This window comes from Muscardinus avellanarius, assembly GCF_963383645.1.
Source record: "Muscardinus avellanarius genome assembly, chromosome: 15".
NCBI classification, from domain to species: domain Eukaryota; kingdom Metazoa; phylum Chordata; class Mammalia; order Rodentia; family Gliridae; genus Muscardinus; species Muscardinus avellanarius.
The window spans coordinates 14,912,813-14,938,780 of NC_137801.1; the positions used below are offsets into that span (position 1 = coordinate 14,912,813).

At 42.5% G+C, this 25,968-nt stretch overlaps 1 protein-coding gene across 1 annotated transcript; it reads right to left on the minus strand.

The window, feature by feature from the left end:
- Nucleotides 1-9,936: 9,936 nt before the first annotated feature.
- On the minus strand, nucleotides 9,937-25,844 carry LAPTM4A (lysosomal protein transmembrane 4 alpha; the record flags this gene model as incomplete). Its single annotated transcript, XM_080710963.1, has 7 exons — nucleotides 9,937-10,249; nucleotides 11,074-11,172; nucleotides 11,683-11,778; nucleotides 13,484-13,606; nucleotides 13,705-13,781; nucleotides 14,613-14,736; nucleotides 25,734-25,844. 7 exons carry the CDS (start codon nucleotides 25,842-25,844, stop codon nucleotides 10,175-10,177), a joined length of 705 nt encoding a protein of 234 aa, XP_080567089.1. The 3' UTR covers nucleotides 9,937-10,174.
- Between the last annotated feature and the right edge of the window lie 124 nt (nucleotides 25,845-25,968).

Consider the following 25,968-nt stretch of genomic DNA (forward strand, 5'->3'; position numbering starts at 1 on the left):
AAAGAAAGAAAGAAAGAAAGAAAGAGGAGAGAGAGAGAGAGAGAGAGAGAGAAAAGGAAAGGCCTCACAGATTCTTAGCAGCATGAATAGAAACGCTTTCATCCCGGCTTTAAACATTTGAACTTATATTACCAGGAATAAAAATTAAACATGCACTTTCCCCCCCAAAAGACCCCCCTCCCATCCGCTGAAAAGGACAGGCCGTACTACAGAACTTTCAAAAGGCCTTGTCAAATCCCATTTCCCCTCTTGAAAACTGATTGGGTGTCTAGGAGAATGCCCAAGGGACCCTCAAGAAGCTCACAGAATACTCAAAAATGGTTTATCTAGCCAAGGGAACATGCTCGGTGGGTTTTTAAAAAGAGATGTCAGAGCTGGGCGTGGTGGCGCACGCTTGTAATCCCAGCATCGGGAGGCTGAGACAAGAGGATCATGGTTGGAGGCCAGCCTCAGGTACTTAGTGAGGACCTCAGCAACTCAGTGAGACTCTGTTTCAAAAATAAAAAATAAAAAATAGGGCTGGGGGTGTAGCTCAGAGGTAAGATGCCCCTGGGTTCCATCCCTAGTAATGGTGATTCCCAGGGTTGGGGAGGTAGGTATTGGAAGTTGTTGCTTAATAGATATGTAACAGGAATAGTGTTTCAGTTCTTCAAAATCAAAAGCTCTGGAGATTGGTTGTACAACACTGTGCTATGCTGCTATAGTATGAATGTTTATCCTCAAAGATCAAGCATTAGAAACTCAATCCTCAAAGTCATGTATTATTATTTGTTTGTGTGTGTTTTTTGTGATACTGGGGATGAAACCCAGGGGCATTCTACCTCTGAGCTATACTCCCAGCTCAATTATTTATTTATTTATTTATTTATTTATCTTTTATTTTTTATTTTTTGCGGGTCTGGGGATGGAACCCAGGGCATTTGACCTCTGAGCTACACTCCTGCCCTGCACCCTGTTTTTTGTTTTTGTTTTTGTTTTTGTTTTTAAACCGGGTCTCACTGAGTTGCAGAGGGCCTCACTAAGTAGCTGAGGCTGTCCGTGAACCGCGATCCTCTGGTGTCAGCCTCCCAAACGCTGGGTTTACAAGCATGCGCCACCACACCTGGCTCCTATTTTTTATTCTTTATTTTAGAACAGGGTCTCACTGAGTCACAAAAGGCCTCACTAAGTAGCTGAGGCTGTCCCTGAACTGTGATCCTCCTGTCTCGGCCTCTCAAATGCTGGGATTACAAGCGTGCGCAACCATGCCTGGTTTCGAAGTCATATATTAATGGTATCTATAAATGGATCGTTTGGGAGGTCTTTTGGATTAGGTGAGGTCAATGGGGGGGGGTCCTCATGATGACAATATTTGCTATATAGGAAGAGGAAGACAGACCAGAGCTAGCAGGCTTGCTATGTTGCCATGGGATACCCTGTAGCATATAGGCTCTATGAGTAGAGAGGGGGATGTCTGCACTGGTCAACATCCAGTTCCCAAAAAGTCTTCCTTACCACACAGGTTCACAGCCAACAACAAGGCTGAGACCTCAGGAATGGAAGGCCCTAGAACAGGGCTGATGTTGAGCCTTGCTAAGGCAGGGTGTCAACAAGCGCGATAGACTGTTTGCAGAAAAAACAGCCTGGCTCCGCTTTTTCCAGAAGTCGAGTTCTGCTCAGGAAAGGGCTGTTTCATCTCACTGACCAACAACAGCTCGCTCTGTGCTGGGCATCTGCTACCCAAGGTGGCCTCCCCTGGCCGTCTCCAGCACTGGGACGATCTTCTGCCACCATCAGGCTCTTTCTGTTTCCAATTTTGACCCCAAACTGGGTCTTCCCTCCCTCCCACACCTTTGGAATTGCAGAACCAATAAACAAAGCCAGACCTCAATTGAGCTGTGAAAGATTTTTTTTTTCTCCTCTTGGTCAAAGAAAAAGCAGGGAGAAAGACTACAAGGTCTACACCTTCACTCTTTGGAGGTGAAGTCATAGGTATAGAATAAAAGAAATGAGACTGGTACAGTGGTACATGCCTATAATCTCAGTACTTGGGAGGTTGTGACAGGAGGACCGCAGGTTCAACGACAGCCTCGGCAACACAGCCAGATCCTGTTTCAAAACAAAAAATAGAAAGGGCAGAGGGTGTAACTTGGATAGAGAATGCCCCTGGATTAAAACCCCAGTAAAACACACACACACACACACACACACACACACACACACAATCTTGCTTGTGTGTATATATATGTGTGTGTGTGTGTGTGTGTGTGTGTATGTGTGTGTGTGTGTGTATGTGTGTGTGTGTGTGTGTGTGTGTGTTTTACTGGGGATGGAACCCAGGGGCATTCTACCTCTGAGCTGCACTTGTAGTCCTGTTTTTTATTCTTTATTTTCAAACAGGCTCTCACTAAGTTGCAAAAGGCCTCACTAAGTAGCTGAGGCTGGCCCCCAACCTTGATCCTCCTGTCTCAGCCTTCCACATGCTGTTATTACAAGCATGCACCACTGTGCCCAGCTGTTTTGATATTTCTAAAATTCTGTTTATTAGCGCTGGCTAGATTAGGCAGTGATAACTTAGGACCTTGAAACTCAGGGTTGCTGGGCGTGGTAGCACACGCTTGTAATCCCCGTGCTTGGGAGGCTGAGACAGGAGGATTGCACTGGTTCGAAGCCAGCCTCAGCTACTTAGTGAGACCGTGTTTTCAAATAAAATATAAAATAGGTCTGGGTGTATAGCCCGGAGGTAGAAAGCCTCTGGGTTCCACCCCAAGTACCACCAAAAAAAAAAAAAAGAAAAGAAAAGAAACTCAGGGTCTTATTATGGGAGCATTTATTTCTTGCTCTTGACAGCCCTTCATTGGTTGGCTGCAGCCCTTCTCCACGTCTTTATTCTAGTACCCAGACATGAAGAGAAGCCCTACTCTGGAATATGCTGGCTTTGCAGCAAAGCAAAGAAAGACGGTGGGACTGGAAGATGGATGTGCAAGAAAGGGTGAATCACTTTTGCTCCTGTGTTATTGGTCAGAGCAAGTCACATGGTCAAACTATGTATGCACGTGGGAATAGAAGCCTTTTTCTGGAGATAAAGCAAATCTTTAGAAACTACAACACAATTTGGCACAATTTATTTGTACACCATTTATAATGAAGATACATGGTGCCACCCCCTGCCCCAGCTCCCTCTCCTAGAAGATCCAGTAGAAACGTTTGTTCTCTGTGACTCCAGATCAGCACCTCATTACAAGGCTCCTCACTTTGGTTGATCTGGTTATAACTCTAACAGCTTTTCAGCTTCGGTGGTGAAAAGCTGACTTGCTGGAAGTAAAGATCGGTCAAGTCAGCACAAATATACAGGTAAGGGTTTAATCGAGGCATTGGCCAAAAGGAGATAACAAGACTTCAGGTGAAGAGAGACCACGCCGATCAAGGGACCAGGCTGCTTTCCAAACAGAGGGAGACGCAAGCTTTTATTGATTTGTTGGGGTGGGCTGTAATTTTCTACTGGTAAGGGGCATAGTTTCCAATGATATTTCTTTTTACATGAGTCTTGGGCCACTAGGCAGGCACAGTCAACTTGTCCAGGGACTGCTGGGTTGGTTACTCTTGTAGCTGTCATCATCATCATCGTGTGCAAATTTCCTGGCCTTGAGGTTTAATCTGGGACTTATCATTGGGCCCAAGGACTTTCTCTGGTTGCTTGGGTTGCGAAAGCTGCGGAAAGAGCGCAAGAGTAGAGTAAAAGGAAGCACAGGCCAGCTCCTGCAGGCTATCTGCCATTTTCATGCAGAGCAGCATCTGACCCAAAAGTTGAAGCAGCAAAGGGATGGATGATAGGAAGCCAGAAGTCCCATTCCATCAAACGTTATTCTGACTCAGTGAAGAGTCGGTGTCCTCCAGCAAAAGTGGCCTCCACATCCCAAGTCACCTAGGCAACTGATACCATCATACCCCACGTCAGAAGTAGGATCTATGGCAAAGCCATTGGGAAACTTAATGCTGTTGTGACCTCCAAAATAGTGAAATTTTTAAGCTAAGAATAAGTTAAAGCTAGAGGGTTTATTTCAGGTTTTCTCCAGTAACAGTTTCATCTTGTATAAACATTCCACTCTGTGGTTTTGTCAGGGTCTCATGATCAGCCTGGGAAAAGAGCACAAGGGTAGCGAAGTAACTTGCCCTGCTCAGAGGCTAACCATTTGTCAGGCCCAGGCGTTCATTTCGTTGTCCCAGACTTTTGTTCTTCCCACGATGGCTCCTGCCTCAGCCTCAGTGGGCTGACTTTATATTCTGGTTACTCCGGGGGTCCCGGGAGAATGCTGGGGCCACATGAGCTCTCAGCGCGGGCTGAAATCCTCTTCCAAACACTGCGGCCATCCTTGTCACCCTGGGAGCCAGCTACAGCTGCCTGGCTCCAAAACCTCCAGGCCACATACAAGGCCGTGTCCTTCGCTGGATCCCAAGATATATTTTTCTCCACATCCTGGCCTTGCTGATTTATGGCAAAGACGTCCAGTCGTGCTATTTATAGAGATTTCCAATAGAAGGCTCCAGGAAACCGAAGGGGAAAGAGGCCTGTTGTGTGCATGCCCCGAAACTGTTGAGAGTCACCTGCGAGTGTTTCTTTTTTTTTTTTTTTCCAAATGTAATATTTGCAGCTTTTAGTTTTTTTTTGTTGTTACATTTTATTTTTATTTTTTTAACAAATTTTTTTTATTGAACATAAATAGTATACATTTACACTATATTTGGTGCCCTCTCCCCCCCGCCCCCGTTTTCCCTTCCCCCCTCCCACCAATGGTTGTCCAGGTTAACCATGTCTTATTCATAATTTTACACATGTTCAGGTGTAGACCCTCATTAATCAAGATCGGCCTTCCTCCTCTCCTATCCTACCATCCAAACTTAGCTAGTATTTCCCCTTCAATATGTGGAGTCCCACTGGTATCCTTTGTGTTTCCTAGTTTGGGCACATTAGAGGAAACATATGTATCTTCTCCTTCTGTGCTTGGCTGATCTCACTTAACATAATGTTCTCCAGGGCTTTCCATCTTCTTGCAAATGATCAAATTTTGTTCTTCTTTATGGCTGAATGGAATTCCATTGTGTGTATTTCCCACAGTTTTGCTATCCATTCATCTGTTGATGGTGATCTGGGTTGGTTCCATATTTTGGCTATTACAAATTGTGCTGCTATGAACATAGGTATGCATACGTTGCTGAGAACCTGCGAGTGTTTCTAAAGGGAAGATTCCCGGGCCCCCACCGCAGATATTCTGACTCAGATGGTTGGGAACTCTGCCCAGGAATCTGTGTTTAACAACCTCTGGAGGCAACTGCCGTACTGAGTCTTGTTCTGGAGGCTGCAGTTTCTGGTTCTACTGGTCTTGGCAACAGGCCTGGATCTATACAATAAGTGTTAGAAATGGCCAGGGACCATGCATGGTGATGTCTGGGATGGGTCTTGTTGAAGGGCTAGCTCTGTGGTCCCAAGACGGCTGGGGCCAGGGAGTGTCTACCTTCCAGCTCCTCTTCAGGAGCCCCGACCCATCTTCTTTACACCTCTTCAACCCACCTTCTTCACACTCCCAGGAGAAAAGTGCATTAATGATTCAGATCATGAAATCCAGAGGCCTCCTGGAAGAGTCTGGACCACTCTGCATGCAGCAGGTGCCCAGGCTTCAGACCCTTCCCTCACTTGTGAAATAATCCTTACTCTAGGAAGTACCCACCTCCTTTGCTTCTTTCCACAGCCCACAGCCTTTGAAAGATTATAATAGATTTCTTGCCTTAGTGTAAAATTAATTATACTTACTGTAGAGAAAAATTAAAAACAGAAAAGCCAGGCATGGTGGTGCACGCTTGTAATCCTAGCACTCGGGAGGCTGAGACCGGAGGATCACGGTTCACGGACAGCCTCAGCTACTTAGTGAGGCCCTCTGCAACTTAGTGAGACCCTGTTTCAAAATAAAGAATAAAAAATTGAGCAGGGGTGTAGCTCGGGAGGTAGAATGCCCCTGGGTCCCATCCCCAGACCCGCAAAAAAAAAAAAAAAAAAAAAAAGCTGTTATCTCATCTGTTTGTATAGTCAATATTTTTACTAAGAATGAGATTGTGCTATATATTGTGGTCTTGTAACTTGCTTTCTGAACTTAATGTATTGTTTTAAATGTTCTTCTAATATATCACTTTAATGGCTGCACTATATTCCATTTTATATTCCTTTTTAAAAATCATGCTTATGACATTTCGTTTCTTCTTTTTCATTGTAAACAGTGCTTCAATGAATCTCCTTTTGTGAATCTTTGTGAATTCTTTTTTTTCCCTGGAAGACATTACTAGAAGGTCTCACTTCCTAGGACTTCTCTGATCCCTTTTGTACCATCTTTGTTAGGAATTTCCTCCACTAGTCTGGTGTTTCAGCAACCACCTCTATATTGCTAATTTCCAGAACTGTGCTATTTTTCAAAACTTGTCCCAATCCCACTCTTGGGTAACAAAACTACATCTGTAACTCTGTCCTTTAGATTCTCTATTTACAGGTTACACAGACACCTCTAGTTTAATCACATCCAGGAACAAACTCATCATCTTCCTTTTGAACAAACTCTTCTTTATTCCTGTTGGTCATTATCCTCCTGGCGTGAAACATATACTGATACCTCCTTCCTCTCTTCCTTTATATAAAATATCCACTCTCCTATTCATGTTTATACCAGTTCAAATCTTATCCAGCTCTCAAGGCTTATCTCAAATTACTTTTTTGTTAAGAAGCTTATTCTTCTTTTTCCTGCCAAACAGAATCCCCAAGGGAGGAAGAGGGGAGGACAGAGGAAATATTTGAAGGAATAATGGCTTTAAAGAATTTCCAAATGTGAAATTTACAAACACATAGACCCAAGGAATCTCTAACTCAAAGCACAAGATGGATGAAAAAACAAAAGCCTACCTCAAGGAACATCTTGGACAAATTACTCCAAATCAGTTGTATAAAAATATTTTAAATTGCCAGAAGGGAAAAAATTCCCTATTAAGAAAGAATGACAGTAAATGTGTGCAAGAAGACAGTGAGACATCTTGAGTACTGAAAAAAACAAAAACCAAAAATTGTTGATTCCTAAAATTCTATACCCTGCAAAACTCTCTTCTGTAAGCAAAAATAAAGGCATTTATAGTAATAGAAAATCCAGATTAATTCATCAGCAGCAGAACCACACTGTAAAAAAAAAATTGTAAAAAATGTTAAAGGAAGTGTCTGACAGAAGAAAAATACTACCAGATGGAAATGCAGATTTACCCAAAGGTATGGGGAACACTGAAACTGGTAGCTAAATAGGTAACTATGTTGCTTGCAAAATTACTTTAAAAATATAATGAACTGCTTAACCTTAAAATAAGTCACAGGTCAGAAGTAGAATCTGCAATCTCATGTGGGATTTGAGTTATTTTGCAAAAGTTAAACACAGTTAGTTAGAGGGCCAGGAATATAAATCACATTTCCTATGCTACCTAACAGAGTACAGATACAAAGCTCCTTTCACAAAGACAAGAAACAAAGTTACTTTCGCTCCTTTCCAGGCCAAATACTTTTCTTCTTCCCAGCCCTTCCTCTAGCATGGCTTTATTTTGCATACCTCATGATAATATTTGCACAGTGATTTATAGCTTGCCAACCCTCCATGCCTGTTACCTCACTTGATCCTCAGAGCAGGTAAAAGAGGTACCTAGATCAAGAAAGTGCATCTTCTTGATTTTACAAATGCAAAAACTGAAGCTCAAGACCCAGATAATTGTCACAGGGCTACAGTGGTACAGCCTGGCAGGTAAGAGCAGAATTTTAGTCCCCTGACTGGACTTGGTGCTTGGTCCACCATCCCCATGTTGACTTGGTGCTTGGTCCACCGTCCCCATGCTGAATTGGTGCTTGGTCCACCGTCCCCATGTTGACTTGGTGCTTGGTCCACCGTCCCCATGCTGCCTTGGTGCTGGGTCCACCGTCCCCATGCTGACTTGGTGCTGGGTCCACCGTCCCCATGCTGACTTGGTGGTCAACCGTCCCCATGTTGACTTGGTGCTGGGTCCACAGTCCCCATGTTGACTTGGTGCTGGGTCCACTGTTCCCATGCTGACTTGGTGCTTGGTCCACTGTCCCCATGTTGACTTGGTGCTTGGTCCACCGTCCCCATGCTGACTTGGTGCTGGGTCCACCGTCCCCATGCTGCCTTGGTGCTGGGTCCACCGTCCCCATGCTGACTTGGTGCTGGGTCCACCGTCCCCATGCTGACTTGGTGGTCAACCGTCCCCATGTTGACTTGGTGCTGGGTCCACAGTCCCCATGTTGACTTGGTGCTGGGTCCACTGTTCCCATGCTGACTTGGTGCTTGGTCCACTGTCCCCATGTTGACTTGGTGCTTGGTCCACCGTCCCCATGCTGACTTGGTGCTGGGTCCACCGTCCCCATGTTGACTTGGTGCTGGGTCCACCGTCCCCATGTTGACTTGGTGCTTGGTCCACCGTCCCCATGCTGACTTGGTGCTGGGTCCACCGTCCCCATGCTGACTTGGTGCTGGGTCCACCGTCCCCATGTTGACTTGGTGCTGGGTCCACCGTCCCCATGTTGACTTGGTGCTCGGTCCATCGTCCCCATGTTGCCTCTACCAAGAGCCTGTAATTCCACATTATTTGGCAACATTCATCTGGATTCTAAATTATTTTCTCATAACCAGAATCATGACTTTTAACCTCCAGGAAAGTCACATTCCACAAAGACACAGCAGAGATACAGCTCTCTCTATCAGTCAGCTCTTGAGCTTATTTAAAATATGCTCCTTCTTTGAAAGCAAAAGGAGTCCTGAAATATGGCACATCCATCCTTTGCTTGCAAGGTACATTGAAACAATTAAGACTCAAAGTAAGTTCCATGACGACTATAAACAAACCAAGAGGGGAAACAAACCAAGAGTGATCGATCAGGCCATCACTAAACAGAAAGGGGGTAACATACAATCTAGCAATGGCAAGTCTCTTGGTCTCAGTGCAAGAACTTCAAATGTGAGTGTGGTGTAAGGGCTGGCACATTCCAAATTTATATTGAAAAATAACCTATCCATAGTGGAAAATTTGTGGAAGCAAATTCTTTCATTCAGTGAACATTTACTCTCTTCTCCCTTCAGCTACATGTACATATACATATAGCTCTATGTACATATACAACGGTCCTGTAGGATTCGAATGGAGCTGAAGTCCAAACCTAGTGATACGGCTGACTACTGTAACGCCCTGGTGCGGCGCATCACTCACCTGTTTGTGGCACTATAATAGATAAATCCAGTGTGCTGCCAATCACTTAAAAGTACAGACAGCACAGTTATTTTTGATAAAGACTACGCGGCAGGTTTATGCATTTACTCTAGAGTAAAAGAAAGATATCTATGCAGTTTATGCTGGCAGCAGCGATGTCTTGATTGTATCGAGAGGCCACACTGATCGCCAGACCTCTACTCTCCAGGCCTGTGAGGTCACCCTGTCACATGAGGACCGTCTAACAACTCACATCTCAGCCTGGGCCCTTGTCAGCTGAGGTACGGCTGTATACGGTAATAGGAAATGTTAGGCCTATCTTAAAAAACTAGTAGGAGTATTAAAAAATGACAATAGTAAATATTTAAGAGTTTATTAAAGCATCTTATACCACAAAGATGGAAACATATACAAATCAGAAACATGCAACCACCATCTTCCACAGTCAATCAAATGTGTTACATATGTCTCCTGTTCTCAGAGCTAACAACTTCCTGTCTTCTACCCAACTCACTTATCCTGAATACTGAATTCATTCTTCCTGAAATTATCCAGGCAGCAAATAACCAAACACAAACCATTATATAAAGAAAGTGCAAAGTTAAAAAAGAAAATATGTGGAGAATACCCCTTTCCCATCCCGCCCACCCCCCAGTTGAAGGCATATAATGGCACTTTGCTCTTGCTTAACCTAGATTGTCTTCAAAAAGTATTAAACTGTACTAGACTTAACAAAAAGACTCTTAATGTCCAAAAAGCTCTTTAGTGTTTGAAAATAAATGCTTAGACAAAAGATAATCTATTTTTATCAAAACAAGTTTGAAGAGCCCTGTATTGCAGCATTCTGTAAAATAAACAGGACAGAAAGCTGGTATGGTTTGCTGACAAAGTCAGGGCATCCTCAGGCAGGCAGGTACGGAGGCGGCAGCTCTTTTTCAGGCATCTTCATGGCCATTTCATAGGTGGGTAAAACATACTAAAGAAAAAAAAATTAGATTTAATTTTCTTTTTAAATCCTTTCTGGAATAATTCAGCTTTCAGATTCTATGTCCTAAATCCAGGCAAAGAAACCTACAGGGAGGAGCTTAAGAAACTGTTTTCTAACCCTTCTTGGGAGCTGAGACACCTGGATAACCTGGCATGCAAGTGGGTGCTAGAGATGGATGCGAGGCTGGGCTGGACAAAGGCGAGCAGGCCAACTGAGGCTACAGGGCCTCTGGCAGGCAGCACTCGCCCTTGCTCTAGCTCCAGTGTGACTGAGAATACCAGTGCCCATGTGACCCCAGAAGCTGAGGACCTGGGTGAAAGGGCCCCAGTGGACCATGCTATAGGAAGCCTTCGGTAAGACGCTGAACCCCGAGTTTCATCAGAATGCCTCTGTAGTCAAAGGGTCATGAACTTCCATCATGGACTCTGGGATAGCATCTCTCTCTGTCTCTATCTCTGTCTCGGTGCTGGGTTATTCTACCTTCAAGTTCTACCCAAGCCCCTTTTAATTTTTACTTTTACACAGGGTCTCAGGAAGTTGTGGCAGGTCTATCTATGCTGCTGAGGCTGGCCTTGAACTTGCAATCACCCGCCTCACCCTCTCAAGTACTGGATTGCACACCCAGAGGAGAGGAGGAGTGTGGGACTCTAGACTGTTCACCCAGGATCCCCACTGGGAAGGCTGATCCTATGGACGTAGGCTATGCGTGCCCCAGACAGGGTGAGGGCACAGAGAGAACTTCAAAGGCCACGTCTGCTTCTGGGACAGTGGATAACGGCCAGTAACGTTTTAATGTATGAAGTGTAGCTAACCTGAGGAGGAGCTTCGAAGGCAGGGTACACGGCAATCTCTGGCACGTTCCTGTTGTTGATATATTTATAGCAGTTCCAAACACAGTTGATTAGATAAGCCTGAAAAGATGAAAACAAAGTTTACATAGGCTAGAAACTCGACTCTAAAACGAAGAGGACTTCCAAGGCATCCCCTCACCCTCTCTGGAGAGAAGGGACCTGGCATCTCTTGGGACCTAGCAAGGCCAGGCCCCTGCCCTACTGCCTCTCATTTAAATGTCACGAGTTTCCCAGAGAAACTGCTGTTGGGGTTTCAACTTAAGTGTCAAACCATTGCATTGTAGAGAATTTCTGGGTTTCTGAAAGCTGGGAATTTTAGTGAATTTCTAATACGAGTCACAAACCCGCTTTTGAAACGAACATGTTCCTTTAACGTGGGGAAAGATCCTGAAACTTCCAACCTCTAAAACAAGGCAGAGGACACCCCTTGAAGCTCTCTACTACTGTGCCAGGATAAACACTGTCAACAAAGCCTCCACCTACCGTAATCTGGGAGGAAATAAGACAGTGGAAAGGTTTTGATGGGCAGTGTTAGTCTTTCGCCAGCTGCCCAAATATTTAGCAACTTACCTTAAAAATGATGAACACCACAGAGAACACAAGAACAATGAATAGCAGACAGCTGGAGTCCAATGCCAGGAGGTCATCTTTGTAGGGAAAATCGGGCTATTAAAAAACACAAACACACATGTACATTTATCATTCAGCCATGGTACCTGAACTTTGCGACAACCTAGAACATTCTAAGAAAACAATAGGCACCAAAGTCAGAAGTGATAGTTGAATAGAAGTTTATAAAGCACATTCAATTCAAAGTGCTTTTAAGCCTACTACATTAATGTATACCATTAATCACTTAAAATATACTTGTTTCAGTATCCAAAATGCTCCTAGGGTCTAAATTGAGCTAATTCTTTCTTTCTTTTCTCCTATCTTACATCTCTCTGGCCTTTGACAAAACACAATCTCCTGCCTCTGACCCGGGGTTGTCCCTGGGTCAGCAAATCAGGAGGTACTCAAATATTCCTACATCCCATGGGGCCATGTAGTCCTAGAAAAAAATAATTATCCTTAAAGTAAACTGTTGGTCTCCACACTTCATCAGATGGACAGAAAGAAGACAAGTTAAAAAAGTTAACTTGCTCCAAGTTAAAAGCCAGCAAGACTATATGATTTACTGCAGACATACTATGCTGTACTGAGAAGGTTCAGCTAACTCACTTAAATACTATTCAGTCCTGACTGGGCACGGCAATGAGTTAAGTATGAGGAAAGGGAGATTAGAAAAGAATTTAGGATTTATAAACTGGCCAGCAGAGGAAGTATATTCTAGTTTTAGGGATTAAGTAAATCAAAGAGAGGGGGGAAAAAAACCACTGAGGTCTGTAAAAGGAACAGCAAGTTAACTTTGTACATTTTTACACACAGAACCTGACCAGTGCGGATGCTGTGCACAGGACTGTAGGCAGTATTCAGAAGGCAGGAGGCGCTGCTTGTGGTTTTCAAGCAGCAATGGCCCAGTGTGAGAACAGTGCTGAAGTAGCTTCCAACTCCAGCTGACCACCAGGCCCTGCTCCAGCTCCCTCCCGCGAGCCTCACCAAGAACCAGCGTGGCTTCTCACCTCCCTGTGCCACCACGGCCATCTTCTACTTCCTGACTGTACCACCCTCCTTGCCTCAAGGACTCTCATTCCCTAGAACATTTTCCTTTGTACTTTCCTATCTTAGTTCCTGTTTTTTTGGAAATAAATCAAGGATACCCCTCCCAGCTGTCATCTAGACATCATACCTCCTTCCAAAACTCTTCCATGAGGCCCTGCGTGGCACTTCAGCTTGGAGCGCCCCCGCCCTTGATGGCATCAGTCTAAGTTCCTTGTTTATTGCTGTCCCGTGACAACTCGTTTCTTAGCCTACACATTTTCATACACCTTAAGGCCCCTAAGGCATGCTCTGCTCCCTAAAGACAGGGCAGTTATCTATAAATCCACATCATTCACTATGGTGCCTCAGGGAAAAGGACATACTAGGCACTCAGATTTCTGCTATGAAGGCCTGTAAAGATAATACACCAATCACTTAATGAGCACTGAATAGAGTAAGATTACTACACCCTTAGCATATGCTGAGAAACAAAAGCTGAGCTACTTCTTTCACTCTATCCATCTTTAGGAACTTGTAACACTGGACTGTCCAAAGGATAATGACAAGATACTCCATTTTCATCTTACAGGTTTTAAGACTGTAGCTATTTTAAGATACTTTAAAAAGTACATGGGGCAGTTAAAAATAGTACCTAAGGATGACTCCATTTCAATTAAAATATTCTACTTAAAAACGGTAACAGATAAGCTCAATTCGCATATACACTTACTAATTGATCCAGATATTCTTTGATTCTTGGCAAGTAAGTGAGAGAACTGATAGCAACCAGGCAACTGAGAACAAAGTCAAAAACCCGGTAACAGAAGAATGGAATCAGCCAGCCCACTTGATACTGTAGAAGAAAATAACCACAACATTTTAGCAAATATATGAAATTACTAGGTAACAGTAAAGGCCAAACTCCAAAGGCTGAAAATATGCCATACTTACCGAAATCGTTCCATATACCAACATTGAACTGATTATAAACATAAGAACGGAAATGGCAAAAAGTACACAGGCATTATCTAAGGAAACAAAAACAAAATACTAATTAGACAACTTCTACAAAAAAAAAACTTCATGACAAATAGAAAAATGTTTTAAAGTTAACTTAAAATATTTAAATGCAAGTATTTTCAAAATTGGCTATGAAAAGAACTAGGGCCATGAAAGGGGGGGGGGGGAATCCCAGGTCTCAGCATTAAGAAACAGGTCTTGAAAAATTCATGCAAAGCTCTTATTTGTAAAATTGCTGCAAAAAGTCATTGCCATTTGTGTAGGGCAGCACATGAGCCATATACTCTACAAGGGAGACAAGTCTCTGTGCTTCTGCAAGTCCCAGAACCTGAAGACGTGCCAGGCAACTACAATCCAAGAAGGCAAACGCTGCAACAGAGGCAGAACTGGACAAACAGGAAGGAAATGACATGTGTCTTGAGAGATGACTGGGGTTTAACTGGAAGGAAAACCTGACCTTTGCTTATCAGACAGATGTATCATGAAAAACTGTACCTCTTGCCTTAGAGAAAACACACCCCGAAATTCAAAGCTACCGACTAGCTGGGCATGGTGGCATATGTTTATAATCCCCATGCTTGGGAAGCAGAGACAGGAGGATCATGCAGGTTCGCTGTTTCTGAATAAAAATATAAAAAAAATAGGTCTGGGAGTGTAGCCCAGAGGTAGAAGGGTTCCATCCCTAGTACCACCAAAAAAAAAAAAAAAAAAAAAAAAAAGCTGCCGACTCACCCCCTCTTCCCTATACCAACATCCTCTAAATAATGTACAAATATAAACTGTCTTTAATACATTTACATTTCATTGGGAAGAATTTTTTTTTCCAAATAAAAACATACCAGCCATTCTCTCAGATGAATAGTAATTACCAATGACTTCATACTGAATGTTAATGACAGTGGACACTGAGTTCGGATGAGTCACCTCCACAGTCAGCAAAATTGCCATCATTAGGTTGATCACCTGTGAAAGACACTTTATCAGTGACGATAATTACCCTGGGAGAAGTCTTCAGCAAAATCTCCAGATGTTACCCGTATTTAAATGTGTGTTCACATACAAATCTCCAAATTTCTTTGTTTGAAGGAACCATAGTTCACTTAATACACTCATCCATCAGATCCCTGAAAGCCCCCCACAGCATCCCTGACCAAGGATACAGAACTGGTTACTTCCTCTTGAGCTGGACTGAAATGCTCAGGACTTTCTGAAGCTTTACCCATGTCACTTGTGCCTGCTGGTCTTAATTTTACCATCTGAGTTAATGTGCTCCTTATTTAGAAGGGGAGTTCCCTTTTTTGGAAAGGAAGGGAGTTTCTGCATACTGTCTTTCCTAGAGCCAACATTCGGTCCTCTACCTTGCATCTTTTCCAGTCGCCACACTGTCTTCTGCATTCCTTCTTTCATAAGCGCCACTCTGATGGGCACCCTATTTAAACGAGGTAAGATCAGGGTCTCAGTTCCCCCATTCCAGCCAACAAATTGTAAGTGAAAATGTGTTACCTTTATGAGTTTGGGATGTCACATAAGAGTAACTCTCCCTAAAACACCCAATTCTTTTTCACACTTGATCTTGGTAAGCTACTACCTGTGTAGCCGGGACCCCAATGTATCTGTAATCAAATTTCACCATATTACATTCTTGCCCGTCAAGGCTTTCTGGTCCTGGATTCTGACACCCTTCTCAGCTTTCTGCATCTGAAAATATGATCAGCTGCCAGAGCTTTGTGTCCCATTGGCCAGGAGACTTTGAAGACAATTTCTTATCCCAAAGGAACATCTTGAGATCTGCCAACATCTTGCTGAAATCCCATCATAGTATTTGCTGAAGTTTTTTTTTGTCTCCCAGACTGTAAATCCTTAATTTATTCATTTATTTATATATTTATGGTACTGGGGGTAGAACGCAAGGGCTTTCTACCTCCAAGCTATACTCCCAGACCTGTTTTATACTTTATTTGGAAACAGGGTCTCACTAAGTTGCTGAGAGCCTCACTCAGTAGCTGAGGCTGGCTTCGAACCCATGCGATCCTCCTGTCTCAGCCTCCCAAGCGCTGGGATTACAAGCCTGCGCCACCACGCCCAGCTAAATCCCACTTTACAAATAAAAGGTGTTATGCCTAGAGTCATTAGTGAATCTATGCATATCCAAGCCAGCACTGCTGCCTACAAGTGCTCAGAAACAGTCCTGTTTGTGATTCAATAGAGAAATCTTACCTAGGATTAGAGTCAGCCTTCCCAGGCTACACTTCACTAAATTTGCCCTCCTTCCCTTTGTGAATATATGAGCAGTTGATACTTTCAAAAGATATTAGGGTTCATTCAGCATTTTAGCCAAATTCTATTATGTGCTTCCCTGCTGTCCAGTCTGAATGATAAAAGAAACATGCTTTCTTTTGACAAGTCTTTTCACATACATTCTCTGGCTGAGTAGACCAAGTCTCAACTTTAGGTGATCTAAACATTGTCCCTATGTCTAATTTAGGATTAACCAGTATTTACTGGGAATATACTCCATGAATAGTATATTTTCATGTATAACTTCATTTCTCACAACATGTGAAGTTAATACTACTAAAGTCCATTTGCAGATGTGGAAACTAAGACTCAGTAAAGCCAAATAAAACTATGTTATGTTCAACGAGCTGACAAAGGAGAGCTAGTATTTGAATCTGATTTTGAAGACACCCTGCTTCTCAGCACTACATGATTACTTACAACCTTTCCTAAATGACTCCTGATTGAAAGAAAATAATTGTTTAAGGCTGCAAGTTGTTCATACGTTATTTTCTTAAAATTCTGTTTATTTCGGTGGTCCTGAGGATTTGAATCCAGGGTTGCTCCATTACTGAGCTACACCCCCCAGTCCTTTTAATTTTGAAACAGGGTCTCTCCAAATTGCCAAGGCTGCCCTCCTACCCTCAAACTTTATTTTTTTCCCTTTCACTATATATAGGAAAGAGTTAGAAAGAAAACTAATAAAGGCTTAACTTTTAAACCTTGTAATACAGAGAGGTATAGCATGCAGCTCATATATTAAAAGCATAGACAATGAATCTATCACTCAGTATGGAAGCCAACTTCAAATTTAGTGGGTCAAATAACATTCTCTGCTTAAGAAAGATGAGCTAGCTTTTACGTGTTACTGAGGAAGGTATCAAATTCATGAAGCACTCGGCCTCAGGAGAGTAATTCCTCTTGGCTTTCACATTCCACTGCCACACCCATCCCAGAGGATTCTTTGGGACTTCTGATGAGGAAGGGAGCCTGGCTAATTCATTTTCTTTTCTACATTTTCTCTAATGACAGACAATAACTTTTTTATGGGGTTACTATGGTGAGATACAGAATGTCCCCTGAAGTGCTCAGAGTTGACATAGTTAAGTCAGGAGGGTTGTAATCTCATCAATAGCTAATACTGTAATGGATTCATCTGGGTGGAAGTCTAGGCCACTGGGGTGTGGCTGGCACAGGTGGGTCCTTGGGGTGTGGCCGAGGGACTGTCTTTGAACCCCCTTGCTTGCTTGCTCCCCCCTCTGCTTCTGGCCTCCATGATGAGAGCAGAGCCTCACTCTCCCCGTCTCTGCTTCCGCTGCCATGCCTGAGCGCTGAAAATCAGCATGACATAAACACCAAGATCTCCAGGAAACTGTGAGCAAATAAATCTGCCTTTAACTTGTGCAGTCAGCTTTTTGAATTATAGCAGTGAGAATGTTGACTGAGACAGGGATACGGTGTGATGTTTGATGCATTCAAGCACTTTATGAATTAACTCAAGACGCTTGGGTTATACATTATCTCAAGCACTAATCTTTTTTTTAAATTTTTTTAATTTTTTGGCATGGGGAATTGAATGTAGGGGCATTCCACCTCTGAGCTACATCCCTGTCCCTCTTTATAGGGTCTAAGTCACAGAGAGCCTAAGCTTCTGAGGCTGCCACAAACCTGGGATCTTCCTATCTCAGCCTCCCAAATACTGGTATTCCAAGCATGTGCCACCATGCCAGGCTTAATCATTTCTCTATGATGAGAATAAAGTCCTTTTTCCTTTTCAAGATTTTAGATTAGACATTGTAACGTTGACAGCTATGATCATCCTCTGTAAAACAGAACATCAACATTTAACTCCTCCTCTGTAACTGTTTCTCCCTGTCCACTTTTCTTCCTTGCCACAAGCTCTGATAACCACTATTCGGGTTGCTAGATGAACGAGCTCAGCTTTTTTGATCCCACGTATGAGTAAAATCATGCTGTACTTGTCTCTCTGTATCTGGCTTATTTTCCTCAACATTTTAATTTCCAGTGTGGTTCACGTTGCTGCAAATGACTGCAGCTTGTGCATTTTAATGGCTGAGTAGTATTCTATTGTAAATATATATATCCCATTTTCTTTATCCATTGTCAATGGGCATCCTAGCTGATTTGCTATCTAAACTACTGTGAACAGTGCTTATTAAACATGGGAATACAGTGTAGATGCACTCATTTACTTTTTTATATAAATACCCACTAATAGGATGGCTAAATTATATTGTAGTTGCTTTCAGCCTTCTCCCCCAAGCCTTCCTTACTGGGGATTGAACCCAGGGCATTATGCTCCATAGGCAAGTGCTCTACCACTGAGCCACACCCCCCCAGCCTTTCTAATTTCGTATTCCTTTTTCTCGTCTTCTTGACATTTCCACCAATGCTACATTTTCCTCTTTTCCCATATCCTCACCAGCATCTGTCATTGTCTTTCCGATTACTGCCACTTGCATTTCCCAGATGGTCTGTGACGTGGAGCACTTTTTCCACATTTGTTGGCAATTTATATGTTGAAAAATGCCTATTCAGATCATTTTCCCATTTTAAAATTCAATTGATTTTGCTGTTGAGTTGTCTGAGTTCCATATATATACACACACCTTGTCAGATACTTTGCAAATATTTTCTCCCTTTCTGTAGGCTGTCTCTTCACCACTGGTACTTCTTCTGCTGCACACTTTTTAGTTAGATGTAATCGCATTTGTTTTTATGTTCTTTTGTTGACTATTTTTTGTTATCTATGTATTTACATCCTTGTCTAAAAAAATTGGCCAGACCAATGTCAAGAGTATTCCCCTATGTTTTTTTCTTGTAGTTTTAAGTCTTTGATCCATTTTGAATTGTTTTTTGGGCATGATGAGAGATAGAGGTCTAGTCTCACTTTTTTACACAGGGACATCCAGTTTTAATAGCACCATTTGTTAAAGAATGTGCTTACTCAGATGTGTGTTCTTCACAGCTTGATGGAAAATCATGTAAATATGTGGGTTAATCTCTGAGTTCTCTATCCCTTTCTACTGGTCTATTTTTATATCAGTACTATGCTATTTTGGGGTATTATAACTTTGTAGTACACTTCAAAACCAAACTGTACGCATTTGTTCTTCTACACAAGATTGTCTTGGCTACTTGAAGTCTTTGTGGTTCCACACAAATCTTGAGAATTTTTATTCTATCACACTGTAGGGTAACACTGATATTTTACTAGGGATGTACTGATGGCTTTGGGTAGTATGAAAGTTTTAGCAATATTAATTCTTCAAATCCATGGACATAGGATGTCTTTCCATTTATCTGTATCTTCAGTTTCTTTCATCAATGTTTTATAAGTTTCACTGTAAAGATATTTCACCTCCTGGTTAATTTACTCCTAGGTTTGCTTAATAATAATAATAATAATTATTATTATTATTACTTATTATTATTATTATTATTATTATTATTATTATTATTATTGTATGTGTGGTCCTGGGAGTCGAACCCAGGGGCATTCTACCTCCGAGCCACAGCCCCAGCACTATTTTTAGTCTTTTTTTGGTGATACTGAGGGTGGAACCCAGAGGCTTTCTACCTCCGGGCTATACTCTCAGACCTATTTTATACTTTATTTGGAAACAGGGTCTCACTAAGTTGCTGAGACCCTCACTAAGTAGCTGAGGCTGCCTTCAAAACTGTGTGATCCTCCTGTCTTAGCCTCCCAAGTGCTGGGATTACAAGTGTGAGCCACCACACTCAGCTTGCTTAATTATTTATTTATGTAGTAGCTACTATAAGTGAGATTGCTTTATTTTTCAGACATAAAAAATGCTACTGATTTTTCTAAGTTGATTTCATATCCTGTAACTTTAAGAAAATGCTGTTTAATTTCCCTGTATATCCATGATTCCCACTGTTCTTCCTGTCCAATGATTTCTAGTTTTATAGATTGTGAACAGAAAAAAATTACTTAATGTGATTTCACTTTTTAAAAAATCTGTTGAGGCTGAGCATGGTAGTACACAACTATAATCCCAGTAGAGACAGAGAGTTTCCCAGCTGACTTTTAAGCCCATTTTAAATCATTTAATAAAAAGTTGAGCCTAAGCTGACTGCAGGTTCAAGGATGCCACAGCAACATAGAAAGACTCTCTGCAACTTAGGACTCTGATTCTAAACAAAAATAATTTTAAAAAAAGGCTGGGATATGGCTTGGAGGTAAAATGCCTCCAGGTTCAATCCCCAGTACCACCACCCCCCAAAAAACAATGTGGCTCTATATATGATCTATCCTGGAGAACAGAGCCTTTATTAATTTTATCTTAAATGGTGTGTTTGCTTCAGGGCATCATAAGGATTTTACAGGCAGAAGGAAACCATAGAAAAACCAGTCTATGAGACTAAGCAAAGGACTACAATCTGATAAAATCAAAATTATCTTCAAAAGAATTTTTGCAGTGTATACAGAAGTTTTTATTGTTGTTGTTTACTACTGTATGTAATTACAACTGAGTTATTCTTGTTCAGAAGTTTATTCCATGGATATCTAATGAATACCTAAAACTTTCTAGTTAATGAGTTAGGTATTAGTTACTCTAAGTGTTCATAGGGTAAGGCATCACTGTCTTCCCTCAAGAATGATTTTGTGTGTGTGTGTGGGGGTGCCAGTAATGGAACCGGGGCTTAATGCATGCCAAGCACATGCTCTGCCGCTGACCTACACCCCTTGTCTGGAGGATATCTTATTTGAAGAGAAACAAACTTTTCCAAGTACAGAGGGAGGAAACCAGATGCCCTCTGCTAGGAAAGAAGGCTTCATCGTGAAACATTTGAGCCAACCATTGAACAATGATCTGGAACTGGCAAAATACTGCAATAGCTGAGGCTGGGTGATGTAAAAGGGAGATTTTATGCTATTCCCCACCTCTGTATGTTTGAGAATTTCCTTAACAAAGTTTTGTGGGGGATGAACCCAGGGCCATGCTACCTTTGAGCTCCACTCCTCACCTAGAACCTGAGATCCTCCTGTCTCGGCCTCTCAAGTACTGGGACGACAGCCATGTGCCACCACACCCAGCTAATAACGTTTTTAAAGAGTAAGGGAAGAATAGCATTTCAGGGGAAGGAAATAAAATATAAAGTTCACTGGCGCGTAAAACAATGTGTTTGTGGAAAGACAGTAACTTTAATCTATACTTAGTTAACGGAGTCAGGGTAAGGGGTAGAAAGGAATGCAGCTTGAGGAAATCTGTTTCCACTTCTCTTCAAAACACTGTTTATAGTTGAGACACTCAAGAAAGAATAGCCACGTATTAAGTCTTTCCAGGACCTAAAATTATTGCAAATACCCAAACTGTATTCCTGTAGCACATCATTAACTCTACAGGAGGATGCCTGCTGCAGCGGACTTTTAAGCCCATTTTTAATCATTTAATAAAAATTTAAGCCTAAAATGAGTGCAGTGGCATCTGCCTGTAATCCTAATGACTTGGGAAGCTGAGGCAGAAGCACAGATTTAAAAGACTCTGCCTCAAAATAAAAAAAATTAAAAAGGACTAGGGATGTAGCTCAGTGATAGAGAAAGCCTGGTTTCAATCCTAAGTATCCCAACAAATAAATAACTTTTTTTGTGTGTGTGTGTGTGTGGTACTGAGGATTGAGGATTGAACCCAGGGGCCTTCTACGTCTGAGCTACACCCCTAACCCAATTTTTTATTCTTTATTTTGAAACAGGGTCTCACTGAGTTGCGGAGGGCTTCACTAAGTAGCTGAGGCTGGCTGTGAACTTGTGATCCTCCTGTCTCAGTCCCCCAAGTACTGGGATTACAAGCGTGTGCCACCACGCCCCGGCTCAAATAAATGAATATTTTAAAATACTGAGTCTATACCTCTTAAGAAAACTTGTTTCCATTATGTGGCTTTAAATTCTTTAATAAAAGATAGCGAAAACAATTTTAGGAATGCAAGAATTTAAACTTGCACTCATCCTGAAATTTTCTACTACTTAGCCAGGAATTAAGCCAGGCATACTTCTTTTTTTTCCACACACAACTGGATCTTTTATTTTATAAGTCTTACGACATATACTTTCAACAGTTATGTTCCAATTGCTTTTTGTGGAGGCTAAAATAGAATATAAAAGTCGAATATAAAATGCCAAAGGCGAATACTTCAGGACCACTACCTCTGGTACACATAATTTGCTCTGGCTCTCTCTGTCCCATAGAACTATCCAACCACACAATTAATACTGTAGTATTACAATTATACAGTTACAGTATTACAATTAATACTGTAGTATTACAATTATAGCTGCCTTAACACTACAACACCGTTAGAAAGCAATGATGCTGTAGGATACAGCCACCGTTACAGTAAGAGGCTGACAGAACCCAAGGAAATCATAACCACAGAAGCTCTGGCCTAGGTAGCCTGAAGAGAATCATAGATATTCTCCCATACAGACTGAGAACTGCTGTCTCACCCGGAATCAACTCAACAGTCCACCAAGTTCAGCTAGGAAGCTAGGAGGTACAGGGTTACTATGACAAGAGGAGAGTAACAATCTGCACCTCACAAGCCCCATATATTTCTCCATTTTACTTTTTATTTATTTATATTTATTTATTTATTTGCGGGTCTTGGTATGGAACCCAGGGGCATTCAACCTCCAAGCTACACCCCCTGCCCTATTTTTTATCCTTTTTTTGGGGAAACTGGGTCTCACTGAGTTGCAGAGGGCCTCACTAAGTAGCTGAGGCTGTCTGTGAACCGCGATCCTCCGGGTCTCAGCCTCCCCAATGCTGGGATTACAAGCGTGCGCCACCACGCCCGGCTTATTTCTCCATTTTAATAAAACTTCTGGCAACAAAACACAGTGGCTGGGCAAGTCTTGTTTGTTCAGCAGTAGGGTACGCATTTTAGTCTCTCAGTGTTACATTCTTCCCAAATAGGCAGAAACTGTCTTTATACAGCTATGGTATCAAAGCTCTACTTCTGAGAGTCACCAGCAATACTGTAATAAACAAAACCCATAGCCTTTTTCCAGTCCTTAATCTGACTAGAATCTGATCTTACCGACCATCTCCTCCTCCCGTGTCACTGTACCTTATTTCATTTTTTTGTCTGTGCTCCAAAGTTCTTTGTAATACCATAAACATCTTGGAGAGAGGCCATGTTCAAGAGAAGAAACATCTGAGTATACCAAGCAGCAAGTATTATGAATACAAAAGACAAACTGCACACAGCCCCTCTGAATTATTTCTTTAATCTGTCTTCCAAAACCTTTTACATTGAGAATGAAGGGGGAAAAAAAAACCTATTAACTGATTTAAAACAAATCAACTGATTTAAGTAGTTTACAACATTCTACTAACCTGAAAAGTTCATGCTAAGGAAAAAAGCTATGTTATTTTAAAATTTTTTAAATTGTGAAGTTAGCTGGGTGTGGTGGCGCACGCTTGTAATCCCAGCATTTGGGAGGCTGAGACAGGAAGATCACAGGTTTGCAGCCAGCCTCAGCTACTTAGTAAGGCCCTCCGCAACTTCGTGAGACCCTGTTTCAAAATAAAGGATATAAAAAATAGGGCTGGGGTGTAGCTTGGGGATAGAATGCACTTGGGTTCAAACCTCAGTAATGCAAAAAATAAGAAATAAATTGTGAAATTAAAAGCACAGAAGAAAAATATATGACCCCTTTTCACATCAAGATCTCCAACTGCAGAACAGATTTAAACTTCTCACTTCCTATTCTGTTATGATAAATGTGCTAAGGTTTTTCTCTCTGAATTTCTGAGTTTCCTATTTATAATTTCCACTTTATCCTATTCTTTTCATTTTTCTGAGCCAAGCTAAAAACATTAAAAAAAAAGAAATCTGCCTGGAAAGGACTGAAAAGAATACAGCTAATTATATTTGGATGGCTGAGAGAGGGACTGTGGTTACTTTCTTCTTGAGGAGTTAGAAGTCCTTTGTTCTATGAGCGTAGGGCAGGATCTAAGAAGAAACAGGAAGATAAAAGTTTGCAGGCAAGAGTTCCAAGCTGATGGACTATTTTCTCAGCTATGTGGGAGAGAAGGTCATCTTCTGGGGGCAGTGGCAAAGGAGGGTGAGTAGAAGGCTAGAGGATCCTAAAGTTTTAAATTATTCACTTAGGTGAATAGGAAACAGAGCCAAGAACAAACAAAAGAAAGACCCAGCAAAATGAAGAAGAAATAAAAGTTTATGAGTATGATGTGGCCAACTGTTATTAACCATTTGATGTCTGGTCATTTAAATCAGTTAAAATGCAGAAGAGCAGGTCCTGAAGGAAAACGCGATTTAATTATCATACAGTACCAATGAGATGACTTTCTCAACACAAAAGTACAACAAACGCTCAGCATGATGAGCAAACAAACCTACACATTCAAGTTGTGTTGCTCTTTTAAAAATACATTAAAGAAACAAGACTGTAAAGAACTGGGCTGTCAGGAACAACGCGGAGGTCGGACAGTCCCGGGGGCCAGGCCGTGAAATCCTATCTGCCTGACTGAAGATCATTTTCATCTGGTGTTTGTCCAAACCGTTACTAATGACTTCAAGGCCCTTGGGTGGGGAAGAGTACAGAGAAAGGCAAAACGAGGGTTTGGGATAAATCTCTCCCTTCTTTTGCAGTTCACATAATATGGGAAACTGCCCAGCATCCCACATACACAAAGACAAAGTCATCAGGGCAAGCGGCCAAGTCGATGGGTTCAAAGCTTCAGGAAGGTCGTAATTACTGAAAACGACCAAAAGAATTACTTTTTTAGGAGTTGCAAGCAAATTGGCTTCAGTATGAACGATACTGGACATACTGGTAAGAACTAGTGAACCACCTATCACAACATTGTCCATCTGATTATGACAGAATCATATATATCCTAAAACCCAGGAAATGTTAATATTATTGCGGCCAGGATGAAATAGGCTCTCATCAAATGTCTTTTCAAAAAACGGACCGGGTTTGACACGAAAATATCTAGTGGGCTCGGAGGAGACTGCACCAGGAAAAAGTTGATCAAGTGCAAATACGGTATTGCCAAGCAAAGGATCGCCAGGATAACAACAGGGGCCTTTCTGCCTACACCACACGCACACGTTTCAGTAAAACAAGATTCGGGAACACACACACACACACACACACACACACACACACACACACACACACTCGGATTAAAGCTGGATTTCGCTTTTCCCTTCCGGCTAGACAAAATCTAACCAGTCTGCATACAACATGGACACCTCAAGGTCCACTCCTAATTGTTTCTTTAGGGGGGGGGAAATTCCAGGGGTGCACTATGCGGGGGAGGAGGGAGGGGGAAGCTTTCAAGTTGCATTAGTACAAATACGATTTCCAAACTCCCCGGCAAAACTAGCACCTTCGTCCCTCCGCCCGCCATGCCTCTCCTCTCCCAAACCCGCTGTCCTTCCCTTTGCCACTGCACCATCTCCCACCCCTGAACGAGTCTACTTCCAAACTTCCAGGACTTCGTTCCGACTTAAAGCACCACCAAAAAGAAGCACCCCACCTTCCACGTCCCCGCCCCACCCAGCACCCCGATTTCAGCCCCACCCCTCCCTGTCCGACCGGGCCCCCCGACTTCCCGCACATGCGCACTGGCCCTGGCGGCGAGGCCCGACCCGCCCGCGCTCACCATGTACCAGATCCCCAGGACCAGCGTCCCGGCGCGGACATGGCAACAGCCGCAGCACCGGGTGCTGTAGAACCGGTCGCTGCGGCTCCGCTTGAAAGCCATGGATACCATCTGGGCTCCCGCGGGTCTCGTTCTTGGCCAGCCCCCTCACAAAAGCCTTCCGCCCAGCGGCTGATCCTCGACAGCTCTGCCACGGTCCCCAAAGCCAAACGCCGCGTCCTCAAGCCCGCCCCCG